Source organism: Gekko japonicus, unplaced genomic scaffold (genome assembly GCF_001447785.1).
Source record: "Gekko japonicus isolate JY-2015 unplaced genomic scaffold, Gekko_japonicus_V1.1 scaffold127, whole genome shotgun sequence".
Classification (NCBI taxonomy): domain Eukaryota; kingdom Metazoa; phylum Chordata; class Lepidosauria; order Squamata; family Gekkonidae; genus Gekko; species Gekko japonicus.
Window position 1 is genome coordinate 199002 of NW_015170891.1, and position 21017 is coordinate 220018.

Consider the following 21017-nt stretch of genomic DNA (forward strand, 5'->3'; position numbering starts at 1 on the left):
AGCTGCTGTGCGTCTTTGCTGGGACCTGAACTCCAGGGCATATGTAAGGCAAAGATATGAAGGTAACATATGAAGAAGGATCACATTCGATGAAACAAATCATGAATACAAACATCTTCTAAGATAACTATTACTATATGGCTGCTTTTTCAATAACTATAGAAATTGGTTGTCATGTGAACAGTAACTGATGTGTCACATGTCTGTGACAATAGCAAGCTTCACTCTCTGTTTTCTGCATTTTCAGGAAAACAATTTTGAAGAAGCCATTTTTTTTGGAATGTGCTTATATTTGCATGTGATACGGGAGACAAATGTTTTTGTTGCTTTTTTTAGGGTAGCAAATTGTTTATTTGAGGTGAATTGGCCAAATCTTCTTAATGACTACTATTTTTAAAAAATTATCTTAATATCCTTGTACAGAAATATGGTACAACCCTATTGTTCGCCATTAGAACACAGCATCATGCACAGGTCTGGTCATCAAGGGCCTAAACAAAGCACCTTCTGTAAGAGGAAATGTTCAGAAGTTTGGAATTTTTTAGATTAGAGAAAAAACAGCTACAGAGGAGGGAGAACATGATAGAACTTTATTAACATTATGCATGGTGTGAAAGAAGGGGATACAGGGAAACTTTTTTCCATCTCCCAAAATACTAGGATTTTCATACAAGTCATAATTAACTGGTGGAGCTTACTACCATAGATCAAGTGATAGCCACAAGCCAAAATGGCTTTAAAGGCAGTTAGATAAAACCATGAAGGATAGTCTATCAGTGGCTATTAACCATGATGGCTAAACAGAACCCCCGTGTTTGGAGTCAGTATACTGCTGAATGCCAATTGCTAGGGGGCAATAATATGGGGGGTGCTTTGGTTTTTGGTCCTGTTTGTGGGCTTTCTTCAGGCAGCTAGCTAGCCACTGTGGGAAACACGATGCTGGACTACATGATGATCCAGCTGAACTCTTCCAAAGTTCTTATACAAAATGATCATCTAGGATGTCAGAAAAGTGGCCTTGGGGTCATGGACAGGCTCCATATTTTTAATGTTAATTGACAGCTAATCTGGAATCATGCAAAATACATTTTGTGCAACTTGTCTACATTTCTGGCCAGTTTAGTGTGTCTCACTATTTGGGAAAGATGCATGAACTTCTAAACATGCACGTTTAATGAAAAGACCCAAAGAGTTTAATTGCATTTCTGGTATGGGCAAGCATAGTTGTAAGCTGGTTTGTGCTATGTGCCATCAAGCCGCTTCCGATTTAAGGGAACGAGGAACCCTATGAATTACTGACCTCCAAAACGTGCTATTGTTTAACAACATTGCTCAGGTCTTGCAAACAGAGGGCTGTGGCTTCCTTTGCTGAGTCAATCCATCTTATAAAGGGTTTTCCTCTTTCCCGGCTGCCTTCAATTTTTCCTAGCATTATTGTCTTTCCCAGTGACTTTTGTCTTCTGATTAATGACAAAGTACAATAGCTTCAGTTTAGTCATTTTAGCTTCTAGGGAGATTTCCGCCTTGATTTGATCTAGGACTCACTGATTTCTTTTTGGCGATCCACACTATCTGTAAAATTCTCCTCCAACACCACATTTAAAATGAACCAACTTTCTTTCTGTCAGCTTTCTTGGTCGGCCAGTTTACACACTGATACATATTAAAGGAAAATATTGGTTTTTCCAGCAACAAACCTCTGGTTTGATGAGATTTTTTCCAGACCATGCGTCACACGCATAGGGCTATCTAAACCATCATGGACCTCAATCTTAAACATACTTGCTTGGGAGGAAGCCCCTCAGATGTGTGGGGCTTCTTTATGTTTGTGCCATGTTTGTTTCCTTATTCCTGTGAGCAATCGGGCCACACGGGTCTTGCGGGGATGCCAAGGCTCAATCCTGCTGATGTGGGAAGTGCAAGGGATTTACTTCTAAGGAGCAGAAAAGGGATCTCAGCCCCCTCGGTGGAAGGGGTTCGAATCTGTGGTTGTGAGAGAAAAACCGAAGCCTCGACATTCCCCTTTTGACTGTGGTTTTGGGGTTTTTTTTGGCAGGAATCGTGAGGGGAGGAGCTGCAGCCGCCCGCCGCGCTGACAGACAGCGAGAGCAGGGCAGCCTCTCCGTTTAGCAAGCGGGTGACTCAGCAACAGCAGCCAGCGCGCCAGACCAGACTCGCCTCCTTCGCCGGTTCCGTTTCCGTCTTGCTGCTGCAGGCTCTGAAGCAAAGCAAGATGGCGACTACACTCTCGGCTCTGGAGGCCTCGGACTTCACTGGTGGATTCAGTTTCCACAACTGCGCCCGGTGAGGAGGCTGAGGGACGAAGGGAGGGAGACCGAACCAGGCGGGCAGGGCCGCCGAGTGGAAACAGGCGGCTGGCGCGGGGCACGAGGGGGTGGGGAGAGAGAGAAAGAAGCGGAAGGCTGGCGGTGCACACCGTGACTCAGGCGGTGCTGCGGCCTACAGGAGGCAGGGGGGGAGCTTGGTCCCCCTTCGACCTGCTTTATTTATGCAGTATATTAATTGTGTTATTGCACCAGCCTGTGCCCCGCAGGCGGAACCTGCCTCTGCTAAGCCACACGAGGGGCTGAATGACAAGTTTAGATTCCCCGACTTGGCTCTGCAGTTATGCCCTGCTTGAAAGGGAACGGAGGCCTCTCTCTCTCTGTTGTCTTCCCTGCAAAGCTGCCTTGATCTCCGCTGTGGGAGAGATGTTTTCTTAAGAAGGGGAATGCCTGCTTGGGAGTTTTGAAGGGTGGGAAGAGAGACTGTTAACCCCCCCCCCCGTGACATTCCTTCCGAATCTCTTTCTCCTCTTGGTATCATTATCAGGAAATGGGAGGAAAGTATAAGACGTTTGGTTTGCTTCAGGGGGATGGACCGTAAAGGGAACAGTGTTTTCAGTTAGTTTTGTTGATTTGGGATATATTTGAGGGGATGTTGGGATGTTTGTTGTCAAGGAAGGAAATGCACTTTCCAAATTTTTCTTTGCATCTGCCCCTTTGGTGCAATTTGGTCTGGTCACCCCAAACCAACTGTTGAGCGGCTGTTGGATAGCCTGGACCTTAACCAGGCTTCTCTCTGGAGTAAGTTCCTGGATTTTGTAGCAGTCTGGTTCCACTTAAATTTAGTCTGAGATCTCAGAAAGCCAGTTCATATTCCCCAAAACAGTTTTAGATTAGGTTGAAGTGTGTGCGTGTTCTGTCTTGGTGATCTGGTTGTAGGAGTTATCAGGGAGAACTAGAAGATAGGCTTAGATAATTGATGGGAAGAACACTTTTGTTCTCTTTGCCCTCTCTTTGGTAGCAGGGGCATAGCCAGTATCATCTTATGCATTCTTTGGAAAAGTTTTGTAACATAGTTTTTTCACTATTGTGTTGCAGGAATAGCCAGCTAGAAGCAGAGAGTGCCAAGAAGGGTCTCCGGCTTCCTTCAGCCCGCAAGACAGGAACCACCATTGCTGGGGTAGTGTTCAAGGTGAGACTTCAGCTGCTACTTTGACGTCTGTTGGAGTTAAAGTAGTGTGCCCCTTTCAGTGCCATTCATTCTCTGTTTCTAAAAATGCTTTTTGTTTCTATAGGATGGTGTTGTGCTTGGAGCAGATACAAGAGCCACAGAAGGGATGGTTGTTGCTGATAAGAACTGTTCAAAAATCCACTTTATCTCTCCAAACATCTAGTAAGTATGGTTTCCCCCAGTGTGTCCACTGACATTTTGGGATTATTGCATATAGGGAAAGCTACAGTCTGTTCCTTTCTGAGGATGACAAGGCTCTTGTTTCTAAGAGCTTTGGTCTTGATGGACTAACCTGGTGGATGCCAGTCCAGGATGTTTAGTGTACTCTTTGCGTTTTTGTTTTTATATTGTGTCTTATTTAAAATTTTTTAAATTGTATTGTATTTTTTAAGCCACTTTGGGTCCCCAATGGGAAGAAAAGTAGGATAAATATACAGTAAATAAATATGGGATGCAACCACTTAAACTTCAGCTAACTGAAATTGATGCTCCTTACACTGCAGTGATCTCATCATCTTCTTTTGAAAATTATTGTCTGTTTGCCTAGTTTGCTCCAGTTCCTTTAAAGTGGCAACCTGATACCAGAGTGTTTTTAAAGAACTGTTTAATTTGATTTGTTTGTTTAATTTGGTTACAGTTGTTGTGGAGCTGGGACTGCTGCAGACACTGAAATGACAACCCAGCTGATCTCTTCCAACATGGAACTCCACTTGTTGTCAACTGGGCGGCTTCCAAGAGTGGTCACTGCCAACCGGATGCTCAAGCAGATGCTCTTCAGGTAACTGCCATGTGCATGGACTGTGTGATGCTGAGGACCTGCAGAACAGCTGTTCTTGCTTCCGTTCAGTAAATACAGTATAGCAAGACGTGCAGTTGGGCAGGGTAAATATTTGAATGGCTTGTTTCAAGTAAGTGTGCATGCAGAGGTACCCAGGGACAGCTTTTAAAAATGAAGTTTTTGAATTTGGAGCCCATTTCTAGTGTTGTCATTATATATATTTTTTTCTTACCCAGGTATCAAGGTTATATAGGTGCTGCCCTTGTTCTCGGAGGGGTTGATGTCACTGGCCCCCACCTTTACAGCATCTATCCCCATGGATCTACAGACAAGTTGCCTTACGTCACAATGGGTGAGCAATGCTCTTTCATATTTTAGAACATGGCAACCATACTGCCTACTAGTGGAAACCCACAACATTTCACTTTTATTTCCTCATTGCCACATTTTTTTCTATAACTAGTTTTATGTAACCTGAAAGTAAAACCTTTTTTTAAAAAAAAGCCACCGGAGGGGATTTTTAATTTTATTTGTTTATAATACTACATAAACTACCAAGAAAAAATTGGGATAGGGGGACTACAATTTTAGGGAGAAAGAAAAGATAAACCCACACTAAGCTAAAAACCCAAGATTAGGAGATCATTCCCTGTTAAAATGCTGTTAGTAAAAGAAAAGGCTGTTAATAAACAATATACTTTGTGAGATCCTGTCTTTCTAAGCTTATATGTTAGATTGTTACTTGTTATGAGAACTCATAACTGAAAGTAAAACCATTGTTGTTTCATCAGCTTTCTTGATTTCTTATAAACATTTAACTTGTGTGTAAATTGTAATTTCATTGAGAGAAATCCAGATTCCCTGGTCTTGGTGGATAATTGAATTTCTAGAATATAGCTTCAGTGCTGAATCATGTCCCATGTTAACAATTCTTCATCTGCACAGTAAAGGAAAGAGAAACACGAAGGATCTGAAATGCCACCATACCCTTTGGAGAAGTAACGTTGAAATGGGCACTTAAGGTTTTTTAAATCAGCACCATGACTGATTTATTGACTGAAAGCCACAAAAATAAGTTAGCTGTCTGGTGGGTCTTCTTGGGACTTCTGCTTGTCTGTTTTGTTACTTGTTAAAGCAAAAGTACCTGAATAAAAGTCATAAAAGTTAGCTGACTGAAAACTTGTGAGAATAGTTTTCTGTCAGTGACTATGAATGAGAGACAGAGGTTTTCACTAATTATTTGTTCTTGAAATTCTTGCAGTACTTTGTAAATAGGTGACAATATGAATGTTTGCTAAAAATTGTTTGATTGAACTCTGTTTTATCAATATGAGTTCAGGCTTATCTCAATGGCATTGCTCTAAAGCTGATCCCTCCTGTATACACAGAAGTAGCAATTTTGTTTAGCAGCACAAAATGGTATTGCTGAATTTATTAGAAATAGTGTTAAGTAGGAAAGTAGGATGCACTCAATCACAGAAATCTTCCTTTTATCAGTAAAAAGTTCTTGTTAGTCATGCAAAAGGCATGTGGACTTTTTTGATGCTCTTTCACACACATGCTAGGGAAGAGGAGTTGTATGCATATGTAAGTAGGTTTGTATAGGGTACTTAGACCAACAGGGGAGAAAAGGCTTTTTGAGGCCAATAGATGGTGCCATGGTACTCCACAAAGTAGTAAATTATTTGTGCATAAAATCTATTTTTAAAAATGCTGTTACAGGATTTATGATGTAATATTCTAAGCTCTTATATTAACTAACATAAAAGTTGAAATAGGATTACTATTTATAAATGTGTCCTGAAACGTATCAATTATTCAATAACTGAACCATAAATTAGCTTGCTGTGTGTATACATATTAAGTGATTAATAAACCAAAACTAAAGGACTGTTCTCCAGTGCTTTATGCGAGGCATCTTTTGACATTGTTTGTTTGATACTCAGTCTAAAGAATGGCTGTAGTGTGAATATTGTTTACTGAACACAGTAAAATATTTTTTTTTTCCTAGTAAGGGCTCCTCTGATAAGATGCAAACAGGCATCTAAGCCAGGGAAAACTAGCAGTGTTAATCTGCCTTTTTAGTAAATACTGTACATATCAGTTTGTTTCCTATTTAAAAAATAAGGCTTCAATCTTGGCACACTTTGGAACAAATCCCATTGAACTCAGTAGGATTTACTTCAAAAGAAGCATGCTTAGAGTTTGGATGTAAGCTGTTTCCAAAGCTGTACTGTTGGTATGCCACAGAGCATCTTGTACAAATCCGGTCAACCATATGGACGACTTCCATTTGCCTTTTAAAGAGATTGTGTAAAGCTTGTAGTTGTCATGTTTAAATTTAAAGGGTCAGATGCAGGAAAATGTAGTTCTGATAAAAATTTCATACTTACCTATTCCATAAGGCTTGGGGTAAATAGCTGTCTAAGATAATGTGAAATAAAATCAGGCACTGAATCCAGTATTCTGAAGCTCAGCCCTTGTCTTTGAAAACTGGCACAAATGTGAGTGTCTAACAAGGCATAATAATCCAGTTTTGATTTCTCTAGACAGAGGGGTGTATTAAGATCAGCACCATCCCCTTAAATGATACTGTTTTGTCTTCTTGGTAGTCCTGGATAGACTGATTGGTCTCTAATATGTTTAGCACACTAGCATATGTTTGAAATCAACCCTTTGGTGGGTCACTGGAAAGCTATTTGCTGTCATTTCCATTCTGGTGGTTGTCCAAAATGGCGTTTCTGTTAATTACTACTATTATTCTCCCATCCCTTCCTAAGGAGTTCAGGGCAGCAAACATCCCTGTCATACAGCCAGTGAGTGATCCAGCTGAACAGAGATTCAAATTGATCTTCCCTGTCTAAATTTTCACTCTAGCTGCTATACTGACCTGATGCTCAAAGTGCTTAGTGCAGATGCTTAGATCGCTGATATTGGATGAGATGTTAAAGTCCACATATGCCACAAAATCATCTTAATTTTTTAAAAAAACAGCAAGTTCCTCCCATTTGTCCATACTGAATGTTAATTACCCCTCCCATGTTCCTTCTGTTTCAAGTGATATATTATGAAAAACTGGCATAAATGAGGAAGATCTCTCTGTATTTGCTCACGATATGCAAAGGAAATAGAAATCCAGCATCTTGTGTCTGAACACAAAGCAGTGTCCTCCCTCAGAAGGAGTTTAAAACATACTCAGTGCTTACTCAGGAGTGAAAACATCAAATTAAAGTGTTTATGCTGACAAAGGACAAATGTGGATTTCAGCAAACGATGCAAGATTGTCTGATTGCTGGCTTGTCTAGAAAAGCTTCTGGCCATGGCTATATAATGAAATGCGTGCATAAAATTAAAGCACTTGAAGTCTGCAGCTCAGACTTGGGAAGCATCGAGCTGCATTCTGGTGGTCTCTAGTGGCTGAGCCTGGTCTCTTGGCACCAGTGTTGTTTCATATTCATAAATCAGCTCTTCATGCATTGGCAATGTCTGTCTGCTGCACAGGCGATGCCACCAAGAGACCAGGCCTCTCAGCCAGGAACCAGAGTGAAAAATGATGCCGATCGATGGGTCTGGGGAGAGCACTGGATTTCTACCCAGTTTGAACAGCAAATTGAATAACAATGAGCATTTGTGAATAAGTGCCCTGTCAGGGACTGCTGACACTGATGGATTAGAGAAATCTAAATGTTACTCTCTTCACACTGCACACGTTCTTCAACGTGGCAGGCAGAGGCAGCAGTGGTAGCAAACAGGTCCTATGGTTCTGAAGATGTGCACTGCTTTTCTGTGTTTTTCTTTTTTTTGCTAAAAAAATATATATACAAATGCTAATTTAGGTATTGGAATCACCAGTTCCTGTTTAACCCTGGACACTGAGATTAAAAAACTCCACCACCCCCTCCCCGTGGTCTGATGAAGAAAATAGCATTTCAGATGCATGTAGAGTGATTTCCAGTCTGTTTTAAATTTAATTACAGGCTAGCACTTGCGTGCCCCCATCTAGCTGATCCAGAGCATACACTGTTACTCCAGTATACGTAACAAGCACTGTGTGAGCAGGTGTCCTAGTCAGTGCCCGGGCAGTATTACACGTCTTCAGTGTTCGGACATACAAATGGGGTTTTGCATGCTGAGGATTCACAATGCTGAACAGAGCAAGACAGCTGCTGAGCAACTCATTGGGTTTTGTTTTTGAAAAGGGACATGGAGCTATGCTGGCCATGCTGAGAGTGTTGTCTGACACTCTGGTTCAGGGCCTCAGACACAAATATAATAATATAACAACTGCTGTGTTAACCAACCTGCATGCCATTTTGTTAGCAGTCAGATAAGTGCCAGATTGGTGTACATTTTTTTGTTTAAGTCTAGTTGCTGGATTTTGGTTTTTTTCCTTTTTATGTTTTTCTTTTAAAGAAATAATTTCTTTAAAGAAATGTCAGATCAGTGCTACATCTGTTTCCCCACCGCACCAGAAGAGACAGAGTGGGGTTTTGCAGAAGAAAGCTGGCTGCTGCTGAATTGTATGGGAGAAAATAGTCTGCAAGAGGCACAGGGAAAATGTCACTTCCTTTGCCCCAGGGAATGTTTGGGGTGGTATATCTCCCCCTGTTCCTGTTTATACTCTCATGGAACTCAATAGTCGTTGTTAAGTGGTTGAGCTGTAACTGAAAAGTCTTTGAGGACAGCTGACACTGGAGTGATCAGGCACAGGGCAGTTAGTCTCCATCCCAGTTGCATTGTCATTTTGCATATCAGTATTTAGCTGTTCTAATTTGCTTGAGCACAGTATGTGATGAGAGCAAAATCTGGCTTCACACGTTTTACAGGCAGAACCTCTGCAAACTAACAGTCCATGTATGTGCATACACATCTTTCCATTATCTGCAGTCCTCCATTCCCATGATATTGGCAGTCCTTTTCCTAGTGTATGAATGCAATAGCTGCCACCTGTTCTGTTACGTAAGCTCGGTCACCTTTGGCATTTCTAGTCAAGGCTCCATCTTGCTTAAAAGATGGCAACCTTATCTCCTCGCCCTTCAACAATAGATGTATTTTTGTTGGAAGCAGTGCATGCTTTATAAAGAGTATCTAGAACACGGCTTCATTTTTATTTTTCCTTGTGGTTTAGTGCAGTTCCTTTTGTTTGCTGTTTTGGGCTATTTACATATTCTGTGAATACTGTGTAAGCCCCTTAGAAAGTGTTCCATTTTTTTGTTCCTTGTTTTAGCTTTTTGAAAGTGGAGCCATATGTGGTGCTGAGTCTGAAATGAATAGCCATTGCCTGGAGTATAAGAGGATGCTATGAGCACCCCACTGCTTATAAATGTGATGTATTTGGTACTGTAAAGGTAATGATCCTCAACCACAGCAATATTCTATAACAGGAGTATCTGTCACATTCACTGGGATTACCATGTTCATTGATTTGTGTCTGTAAATCTGCTGCTTCTACCCTTTAAACTTGATCTATAATTGGACCTCCTTAAATGGTTCAGATAAGGTAGTCTGTATTTTCTCAGCAGTGTCACTGTCAGCTTCTCCCTTTTCATTATACATTCAGCAGACTTGATAAAATCAGCAGGATGCCTCATTTGAAACTGTTTAATCGCTGCCTTTTTCTTTTGCTAAACCATTGAGGTGGTCAAGCGATGTACACAAATCATTTTAAATGGAAAATACGGCTTTCTGGGTGACCCAGCTAAATAGATAGTGGTATGCAAAACAAGTTAAAAAGTAATAAATGCCAAAAAATCTCCTAATTGGCATAAAAAATCGTGGGGTAACTTTGTTCAATCTCCAAAAGTAGAGTGGCCTGACATACAGTCTGGGCTGCATAGAGACATCATGATGTCTCTATGCAAAAAGATTCTCTTCTGAACAAAGCAAGTTTAAAAATACAAATGGTGCACAGCTGCTTCTTAAAGTCCACATGTAGGATGTGCTTGTGATGCCTGTGATTTGTTGGGTGAAAAGAGGCTCTTGCAGAACTATCCTTGAAATAATCTGATATGTATGAGGTGTGAATAAATCCTTATGTTTTTCACATCTGCCACTTTGTCTGCTTTACTTTTCAGAGCAGACAGTAGGAACAATACCAAAATGAATGCACTGTAATAATCTGGTTTAATGTAGATGAAGAGAATGAATAACCAGGAGGCAGCAGCCAGCAGCTTTCTTAATATTGCTGGCACATCTTCTATGCTACGGTGAATACACTGAACTAATTCATTAAAAGTCTGTTCCTTCCCATCTGCTTCATATATTTAAACTTCTAGCATACCTCAGCCTCGAAGACTCTGACTGGACAGTAGTGGCATCATGCAGTTATAGATTAAGAAATAGCTATTCCTTTTTTAAAAGAAGGTGGAGTGGAATCTGAGAACATATATATGCTTGATGAGATTGTTTAACTTTTTTGTACTACTGAACGTCACGGTTGTGCCCCTCCGTAGGGGTCTGCTCGCCCTCCGCCGTGACGTTCCCCTAGGCTGTACGAGCCTGTGACCCAGCCCAGGACGTGGAAACGTGACTACAGGGAGGCAGGACAATATATCCTTTGGAGGGAGCGCGCCTCAGACACAGGCCAGCAGGGGGTTCCGTCACCGCCCTCGGCCTGTGCTGGGCCTGGCTTATCTTGGTCCTTTCTACCCTCTCTCTAGGCTTCCATCAGCGAGGACCTCGTTCTAACAGCCAGCCCAGCAAGTCCTCACTGGCTTGCTGATCCCTTCCTTTTATTTCCTCCTCCCGTCTCGCCACTTCCCCCGTCCTGGCCCCGCCCTCCTTCAAAGCCTCCGACGCGGATGCGTCCGATACCGCCCGGCCGCGCCCCAGCTTCCCAGGGTGGCTGCGCGTCGGCGCGTCCGCCCCGGCTGCTTCCAGGCCCCTTCGAGAGGCCCGCGGCTGCGTTCTCGCCCGTCCGCCCCCCCTTCCCCGGCAGTATCCTCCTGTCTGAACCGGGGCCTCGGGGTCTTCGGTGCGGTCGCTTCCGGCGTCCCTGTTGCCTCCCGTCGCCGCGGTAGTATCGCCGCCGCCGTCGCCGGTACGCTCCTCGCCCGTCGTTGTGGTCATCCTCCCGGTACGTGCCCGGTGATTCCGGGGGCCGGGGGTTCCCTGCAGCCCGCTGGACGTCGGGGTGCAGGAGTCACGGGGGCGACCGTGACACTGAACAACAGACACAAAGCCTGGCTTCCTTAATAACCTATTACAATTTGCTTTCTGTAGTCCATTCCATTTCAAAAGCAGTTTTCTGTGTGGCATGGTTGTGGAGGGTGCTGTGGTTCAAGGAACACAAGCCCCTGCCCCTGGTGTGTATACCTCTGTTTAATAACTCGGCTGGTAGGAATTTGCAAATGCAAGTTGTATCTAAGGATCCAATACTCAAGCTGCTATTTTAGAGTTAGGTGGTTATAAATTCAGGTGAGGAGGATCCCAGCTGAAGTAAGTGATGATGCTCATTTAAATGGTCAGTAGCAAGATGAAAATTAGCATTTGTAAAGATCCAGTTTTAATGGCAAGTAGCACAACGTTTTGTGTTTCCTTTTTCTTTTAAGCATTGCCGTTCCATTGCAGTAAAACAAAAATAAATGATTTCTCTGTTGATTTCAGGTTCTGGTGCTTTGGCAGCCATGGCAGTTTTTGAAGACAATTTCAAGCCGGACATGGAGGTAACCCCCCCCCCCCCTTGACCTCCTGCCACTGTGTCTTTGTTGTGTTTTCAGCTATAGGAATAGAAGGGAAACAATATGTTGGGCAGGGCATTTCTGTTTTTTACCTATAGCCTTATTTGTGTGTCTTGCCTATGATCCTACATCTGTTTTAATAATTGCATTAAGCATATGGATCTGGGATAGGATAACTTGTTTCTTTCTGAACAGTGTTCATTGTTAATAAAATAATATGGAGTATCGTAGGCAAATTAATATATAGGCAAGTTAATATATAGGTGGGGGTGGCTTATAGCATAGTGGGTCCTACTGTAGGGTATGAATTGGAGCGGGGATCTCATGGTCTTTTCCTTTTACTAAGAATTCTATGAACATATGTATTACCCTTCCTTTGTAATATAGAACTCTGTTTTGTTAATAACTTTTGTGTTTGTCTAAGGATAACTAATTTTGCCACAGGTTTTTTCCCAACTGCATATATTTGGCCATTTGATGCCCCCTCTTTGTCATTTGTGGTATATTATTGTCAACCTACTGTGACTAGCCAAGGACCATGAGAAAAGGATTTAATCTTTCAGGGCTCCCTGGGTTTTAATATTATTTGTACTTTGTTCATAAAGATGTGAGTATGCAGAGGGGCACAAAATTGTAGGAGGCATGATCTCTCTTACTTGAAAAATCTGATACTTGGGCTGGTGTCTGTTAACATGCAGGTACAGAAATCTATGGTCCTTGGACTGTTCTGTGTTTACTCCTTGTTGTCCTACAACAGTTGATGTTATACACTTGAGACTTTGGAACTAGAAATCTGCTGAAAGCTGCTTGATAAATAATAAAGTATTTAAGTAATGTTAGGAAAAAGGAGGCAAATGCATCATGTACAAGCCTGGACCATATACAAGCGCTGGGGTTTGTCCATGCTTCACTCCTAGATTTAGCCCATCCAACATGATTGATTTGCAGCACAACAGCCCTGACAACCACTATATGTACATATGTGGGGCAGAATTTTGTGCCCCACATCACTGCCACCAGTTACAAATTGTGTCAAGTTAATGGCATGTAGGAAGGCCGAGCGCTGGAGGAATTCGAGATTTTGAATTATGGTGCTGGAGGAAATCTCTTGAGAGTCCCTTGGACTGCAAGAAGATCAAATCAGTCAGTCGTAAAGGAATTCAACCCTGACTGTTCCCTGGAAGGCCAGATACTGAAGCTGAAGCTCAAATACTTCAGCCACCAAATGAGAAGGGAGCACTCATTTATTTATTTATTTTATTAGTTTGATTCTAGCCCGGCTTCCCCGCCAAGGCAGGCTCAGGGCGGCTCACAACGAGAACAATGGATAAAGCAACAATGTAAAAATCAATATAAATACACAGTAAAATTATTAAAACTATTATCATAATGATGGCGTGACGGCTGTGACAAAGTGCACATACAACGATACATCCTCTAGTGGTGGGCTCAGGGTAGAATTGGGACAGGGTGAAGATGATAGAACGCAGCTCTTTATCTAAATGCCTGACGAAAGAGCTCCGTTTTTGCGGCCCTGCGGTACTGTACAAGGTCCCGCAAGGACCCTGATTTCATCCAGAAGCTCATTCCAATAAGTTGGAGCTGCCACAGAAAAAGCCCTTAGGCATCATTGGAGAAGACCCTGGTGCTGGGAATGATTGAAGGTAAAAAAAGAAGGGGATGGCAAAGGATGAGATGGTTAGACAGTGTTATCGATGCAATGGACATGAAATTGAGCAAACTCTGGAGGACAGGAGGGCCTGGCGTAATGTGGTCCATGGGGTCGTGAAGAGTTGGACTCGACTGTGTGACTGAACAACAGCAACAAATCCTACTACTACAGTGAACAAAGTTTGCAACTTTCTTCCAACTTAAGTGGCTCTTCCTCCAACAGAAGAGCCAGTTGGACTAAAGCAATTTCCTCCAGCCTAAAGTAGAATACATGCCTTTTGGTTTCTAGTTTTCTATATAACTGATTCTTATGCATACCCTAAAGCAGCATTTTGAGCTTACTGTAGTGTCAAATTTATTCTTAGTAATAGACCAAAATCTGTCCTTCCTGCAACTCGAGAAGGGATGCAGTCTCTGAAGTCAGAGAGAGTCCTACCTTTTCTGGAGTAGAGATGAATAAGTCTGACATGGTGTACTTTAAAAATGCTAGTGAAGTCTGGTGTCAGGTTGGAGATGATGAGCCCTACCTGTCTTACTGCTGGTGATGGCATTTGTGGACTCTTGAGCACAACAATATGTTCAGATGAAATGGACAGTCAGCCATTATGATTAGAATCCCTTGCAAATTTGCTCATAGTCTCAGTGAGTCAGATTTTAACAGCAGCAGTTCTTATAATCTTACTAGGGAATTTTGAGACTTTATCCTAATCAGTCTTCCTCAAACCTCAGAGATAAACAAGACAAGGCCATAAGGTAGCTAACTTACTGCCCTACTCCCCCCCCCATTCAGAACAAAAGTCAGTTACTCTGTTAGCCCCAACTAACACTGGTGACTCCAGCATCAACACAGTTCCCTATATTGCAGTGGCTGTGTTTAGACTTGCACTTTGCTGTGTCCTAGGGTTTTGCTTGGTTGCACACACTGCCACAAATATTTTGGTAGGTTGCCATACAACCCAAATATGTATGTGTCTGGGAAATCCAAGGGAAGGTTTATCCCTGTAGTTCATTGCCCCATTCCTTTTCTTTTGTTTTTCAGCCAGGGAGGCACCATCTCCAGGGGTGTGCAAACCCCACCCCTGTATTTTTCGGGTTCAGGTATACTGAACCCAAAATATTAGTATTTCCCAATATTCCTTAATCCCAATACTGGTATGATATTTGGATTCGGGAAATATTTGAGTTTTTTCAACTCATTATACCCTATGGGGACCATTATAGTCAATGATCCCCATAGCCTATAATGGAGAATTGATCCAGGGGTATCTGGGGCTCTGGTGGGGCTGTTTTTTGAGGTAGAAGCATCAAATTTACAGCATAGCTGCTGGTGCCTCTCCTCAACCCCTCCCCCCAAGTTTAAAAAAGAATGGACTAGGGGGTCCAGTTCTATGATCCCCAGAAGAAGATGCTCCCATTCTCCATTGTTTCCAGTAGAGGGGAAAAGGCATTGAAAGGAATTGTGGTCCCTTTAAATGCCTTCTCTGAGCTGTGTGACTCTGCTGTGAGTGAACTTCAAAGGTATTTAAAGGGTTCACAGTCCCTTTAATTGCCTTCTCCAAGCTAAGAATTCACTCCAAAGGCATTTAAAGGGACTGAGAGCCCTTTAAATGCCCTTTAACTGCAGCTATCCAGTGGTCCCAAAAAATCCCAAATATTTTTGGAATTTTTCGGGTCAGCCATTTTTGGATAGCCAGATAGGAGCTCACTGGTTAACTGGATGAAAAAACACCCGAAAAATTCCAATAAGGAACTTTTTGGGTATTTTTTCAGCTTGATTTATGCCGAATGCACACCCCTAACCACCTCCTATGTAAGACAAAAGATTTAATTGGACAACTGATCTTTTAAAATCTGTGTTTGATCCAACTGGTGTAAAATGGGATAGATTTACAAAATCCAAGTAAAATTAAAAACTGCATATGCAGGTGTGTGATATTGTACATTTGTAGGGAAAATATTATGGCAATGGCTTTTATCTTTCATCTTTAAATTTAAGGGAAAACTGACTTTTACTTTTTTGTTATAAACAAACTGGAATAATTTTGGCTGAGTGTTCCAAGACTTGGTCATATAAAAGCATGAAAGATATGCTTTTTGGAAGGCAAATCTCTAGGTACCGAAGTGTAATGTATGGAATTCGTTGAAAATTTTTGACTCCTATCATTAAAATGGGTAGAAAATTAGTATTTTTTCCTGTTAAAATGAATGCTGCTCCTTTTTGCACTAATTGTCAGAATATCTTGATAGAGCTCTGAAAGGGTAGTAGTATACTGCAAGACCATCACATCACAGAGAACTGATTCAAAGGCAAACCGTCCTGCACCCTCTGGTATCAACTTGCAAATTAGCATCTGGAATATAATTAAACGAGCTTAATGAAAGTAGCAGCTGAATACTGCTGGAAAAGACAATCAGCCTTTCCCCCCTCTGATATATATTCTGTACTACTGAAGCTGTTCACCAAAAGCATCGTGTGAGCGCAGTTAAAGGCATTAGCATTTATTTGAAGGGTAGGAACTGTGTTTTTTTCATTCTGTTACGCTTTTGGCATGCGCCGGCGTCCCTAGAGAGCCGTGCCACAACACATAGTGCACAATATTTATAAATCAGTGACAGGCAATAATAGCAACTTGAAAAATTTCTTTTGCTGGAATTTCAAGTTGAGAGCTGCCAAAAGCTGAGGGATCAAACCTGCTCTGGCAGCTGCTGTGCCCTACAGTGAGAATAGCAGACTTTGAAGATGTTCGACTTAAAGAAACGAAGACTGCAGGCTTAGCCAATTTTTGCAGGTTTCTCAAGCTCTGGCTTTCTGCTGTTTGAAGATGAGTTGTTCAAGCTTCTACCACCGCCTGAGGCAGCTTCACACCAGCAGGGCCTATCCCCCCCCCCCTTCTCCCTGACTTAGTGTGTCTTGAGTTTTTGGGTAGCACATGCATTGTCAGTGCCAAGCGTGACAGCCCTTTCACGGGCTGCAGCACAGAGAGACGATCTCTATCCAACCTCCTCCAGGTAGATAGATGCTGGCCTCTGGAGGAGCTGTTATAGATTGCCAAGCTGGCAACAGCTTTTGCCCTAAAGCTCTATAGGTGCCTCAAAACAAGATACCAAGCAAGTGGCTGTTGTGAGACAGGCACAGTTGCTCATGTGCGCCCCTATACACTTGTCTGAAGTAGTGTAAATGAGAGAGCAGTGTGCCTAGTGACTGTTCTTGAAGCAAAGCCATTTTCTGTTTTCAGTGGAGTTTGCTACTTGATACAGGGTGGAGGAGATCCTACGTGCCAAGGCATTTTATTTTCTTGCACCAGACCAATATCTAAGGTTTGACACCAGTTCATGAAAATTTGATTCTAGTTTGCAGAAGTAGAGAGCCTGCCAAACAGCCCTGCTTACAAGCACTCTGCCTGTACTTCAGAAAGGGATGGCGGCATGACAACAGCAGCCATTACTCCAGTACCCATGGTTATCTCAGACCTTTGAGTGGCTGTTTATTTAAAGCTGTAAACAAAGACTCACAAGGTGGTTTACAATAGTGAGAATGGTAAAGTGATTGTTGCTGATTTTATTTAGTTTTATTAATTATCAAAGAATGCCAATACAATTAACAGTAAATAGCCACAGGGGATGTGGAATGGTACAGTATAGCCTGATCTTGTCAGATTTCGGAAGCTAAGCAAGGTCAGTACTTGGATGGGAGACCACCAAGGAAGACTGCAGAGGAAGGCAATGGAAACCTATCTCTGTTTAATCACATGCCTTGAAAACTCTATGGGGTAACCCTAACTCAGCTGCGACTTGACAGCACTTTATACAAACACACAAATAGCCTCAGCATCCGATCATGACTATACTAAAGCTTGTCATGTTGTAAACTCCTTGAACAGGCCAAACAGAAAGCAGTTATTACTAATACAATAAGCATTTACAGAATGAAAAACAGAAAGCAGAGTACAGTAGCATACAGTCAGAACAAAGAATGCAAAATTAGTCATAGTGAACACTTGGAGAATAAACTGGCATCATCAAGTGCCTAAAACATTACAAACATCAGCTACAGGAAAATGGGGGCTGGGAGAGAATCCCAGAATTGGCATGATGACAGAGAAAGTACTGCTTCTAGAAGTGAGGTTTTACACACCAGGAGCTTTGTGGAAGTTCTCAGTGGCTGACTGTGCCTAGTGATCTGCTTTTCTCATGCTATAGTAAGAGACAAATACTGCCATGCCTAATAGGCCTGGAAACCAAGGGACAAAAATGTGGGCAGATAGATGGGTTGTTGCTGAGGGTGAAAGAGGAGAGCGCTGCAAAGGTTGGCTTGAAACTCAACATCAAAAAAACTAAGATCATGGCATCCGGCCCCATCACTCCTTGGCAAATAGGGGAAGTCATGGAAGCAGTGACAGACTTCACGTTCCTGGGATCCAAGATCACTGCAGACGGTGACTGCAGCCATGAAATTAAAAGACGCCTGCTCCTTGGGAGGAAAGCGATGGCAAACCTAGACAGCATAATAAAAAGTAGAGACATCACCCTGCCAACAAAAGTCCGTATGGTCAAAGCAATGGTGTTCCCAGTAGCAATGTATGGTTGCGAGAGTTGGACCATAAGGAAGGCTGAGCGCCGAAGAATAGGTTCTTTTGAATTATGGTGCTGGAGAAGACTCTTGAGAGTCCCCTGGACAGATCAAGGAGATCAAATCAGTCAGTCCTAAAGGAAATCAACCCTGACAGTTCCCTGGAAGGCCAGATGCTGAAGCTCAAATACTTTGGCCACCAAATGAGAAGGGAGCACTCACTGGAGAAAACCCTGATGCTGGGAAAGATTGAAGGTAAAAGAAGAAGGTGATGACAAAGGATGAGATGGTTAGACAGTGTTATCAATGCAACGAACAGGAAATTGAACACACTCCGGAGGACAGGAGGGCCTGGCGTGATGTGGTCCATGGGGTCGTGAAGAGTCGGACTTGACTGTGCGACTGAACAACAACAGAGATGGGTTGCAACCAGTACAGCTGCTGTCTGGAAACGCTCACATTCTCTAGGACTTGGAAACTGTGGCACATTTCTAGCTAGCAAGTGATGATGCCTGAAGGAGCAAACAGAAAGGAGGCAGAGGTGACAGGTGAAAGGCAGAGTATAGGGGGCAGTAGTTTCCCCACTTCTTCCAATTGGCCTCTTAAGAAACAGTGGGAAACAATAGGAAGAATCTGGGATTAGCTGTGCATTAATTTTCCATATGAATATTTGTTATTAGAAGGCATAGTTTAATAATCCCTATTGTTAGAAAGATTAGAACATTTGGACTGGGCATAGAACTGCATTCAGTATTATTAGATCAAGTGCTGTGGAGTTAATGCCCTTTGGAAAGATAAGCTCTTACCCAGAGTTTTTGGATTGTCCTACCAGGGGACAATCTGGTCCCAGCTCCTGCTAACCTAGGAGTTCGAAGACAAGAAATTGCAAGTAGATAAATAGGTACTGCTTCGGTGGGAAGGTAACAGCGTTCCGTGTGCCTTGGGGTCTAGTCGTGCCACCCACATGACCACAGAAACGTCTCTGGGCAGCACTGGCTCTTTGGCTTGGAAATGGAGATGAGTACCGCATCCCTAGAGTCAAATTCGACTGGCTTTTGAGCAAGGGAAACCTTTACCTTTACCTTACCAGGGGAGACCTGGCTAGCCCTATTGCACTCTGTTCAGCAGTCACTGGCAATCTGGCTGTTAAGAGGAGCTTTGGAGTTGGGTGAAAGTTGACTGATCAGTCTTTAGAGCTGCTTCTGACAGGGAAATCTTGCTTGTATGTGCTTTGTATGATTTCTTTCTGCTGTTTTGTGGTTGGTTGGTTTATTTCTCATAAATCGTTTTGTCTGATCTAATTTTTGGTAGCTGTCTGGGTTTTGGAATGGAAAGATAGGATACAGTTTGCGCCATTTGTAACATTGGAAGAGGGACCTGGGGATGAGGGATGGCTGAGACAGTGAAGAGCATGGAGTGGTGCTGGGCTTTCTGCCAATGCCATCGTGCACATTTCCAAGCTGCTCCTGTCTGAGGAGCTAAAAACTGACTTTAGTTTATGTTTTAGAAGTGCCAGATTCATTGCCATCTAGCCGAGGGCTGTCTACTCAGGCAGTTGGTAGCTCTCCAAGTCCCAGGCACGGAGCAGTCTTCTCTGCTCTTCTTGACCTGAAAGCCTTTTAGCTAGAGTCACCAGGGATTCGACCCGGAACCTTGTACATTGAGCTATGACTCTTCCCTCATGCAGGCACCAGTGCTGATGTGCTGTGTGCAGTTAGAGGCATTCTGTCAGTGTGGAATCCTTAGGAGTGTGGCAGAGCACAAATCCTGGTCCCCGGTCTTTTGCCCAGTGGAGCAGGTTTTCTGGAATAATATGAATCAGAAAATTTTCTGGAAGTTTATTCCAATGCCATAAATTTTAAAGCAAGATCTGGGTTATGTTTATTTTGACTTGGATTTTGTAAATAAAATATAAATTTGCAGATATTCCAATAAGAACAAATCTGAGCTGAAATATTAGATTAGCAAAACGAAATAAAGTGTAGTTTAAATGTTCAAAGGTTTATGTTGAAATTATTTTTATTGGCATAATATTTATCAGAATGTAAAGATAATGTAGTATGTATATTGCTTACATTGTGAAATTTAAAAGAAAACTTGAAGGCACTAAGGACTTGATGCACTAACTGCAGTCCTGAGCGCTTTTAAGTCCATTGAAGCCAGTTGTCTTAGAAAGGTGTAACTGTGCTTAGGAGTGCACTGTAATTTTAATGCACCCAAAGAACTGTGCATGGTATACCATGGTCATATTTGACCACTCGTATTTTTTCAGTAGAATTTAATTTTTGTCCATGGAGGTCATGATGGCATCTCATCACTTGCATTACTTGTTAGTTCAATACCAGATTGGTGATTACAGTATACCTTCCACCTTGTGAGAGGAGACAGAAATCAGTATTTTAGGTTTGGTTTGGTTTTGACCTGTACAGCCGGTCAGGTAAATTCGTAACCTGATTTTTACATTTCGCATTGTTATACATATTTGTGCTTTAATCCCTTCCCCCCTTGTCCAGTTTACAAATCAACAAGACATTCTTTCTTTAAATACATTATTTACACCTTTGAAATTGCCACGCTTGCCTGATATTATATTGACAGTTATACCCATTCATTGCTGGTAGTTTTATGAAACACTAATTCCTGTGAAGGAAAAAAAAGCACGACATTTTTCTGCCTCACATGTTTGTTGCCTATGGGTTCTCAGGTGTCCTACCCACAAGGTTTATTAGGTAGGCTGAAAGGGACAGTCTTCCTCCTTCCTTTCTTAGGTCGAGGTTGCAGTAGGATTCAACCCTCAGCAGGA

The 21017-nt window shown here is 42.4% G+C and overlaps 1 protein-coding gene across 1 annotated transcript in view; it reads left to right on the forward strand.

The window, feature by feature from the left end:
- The first annotated feature begins 2126 nt into the window (after positions 1 to 2126).
- Positions 2127 to 21017, forward strand: part of PSMB7 (proteasome subunit beta 7) — a 38426-nt gene continuing 19535 nt past the window's right edge. The window contains exons 1-6 of the mRNA XM_015418437.1: positions 2127 to 2304; positions 3384 to 3477; positions 3581 to 3678; positions 4154 to 4294; positions 4531 to 4646; positions 11900 to 11958. Coding sequence (XP_015273923.1) covers positions 2234 to 2304; positions 3384 to 3477; positions 3581 to 3678; positions 4154 to 4294; positions 4531 to 4646; positions 11900 to 11958 — 579 coding nt within the window. The 5' untranslated portion in view covers positions 2127 to 2233. The remainder of the gene's footprint in view (positions 2305 to 3383; positions 3478 to 3580; positions 3679 to 4153; positions 4295 to 4530; positions 4647 to 11899; positions 11959 to 21017) is intronic.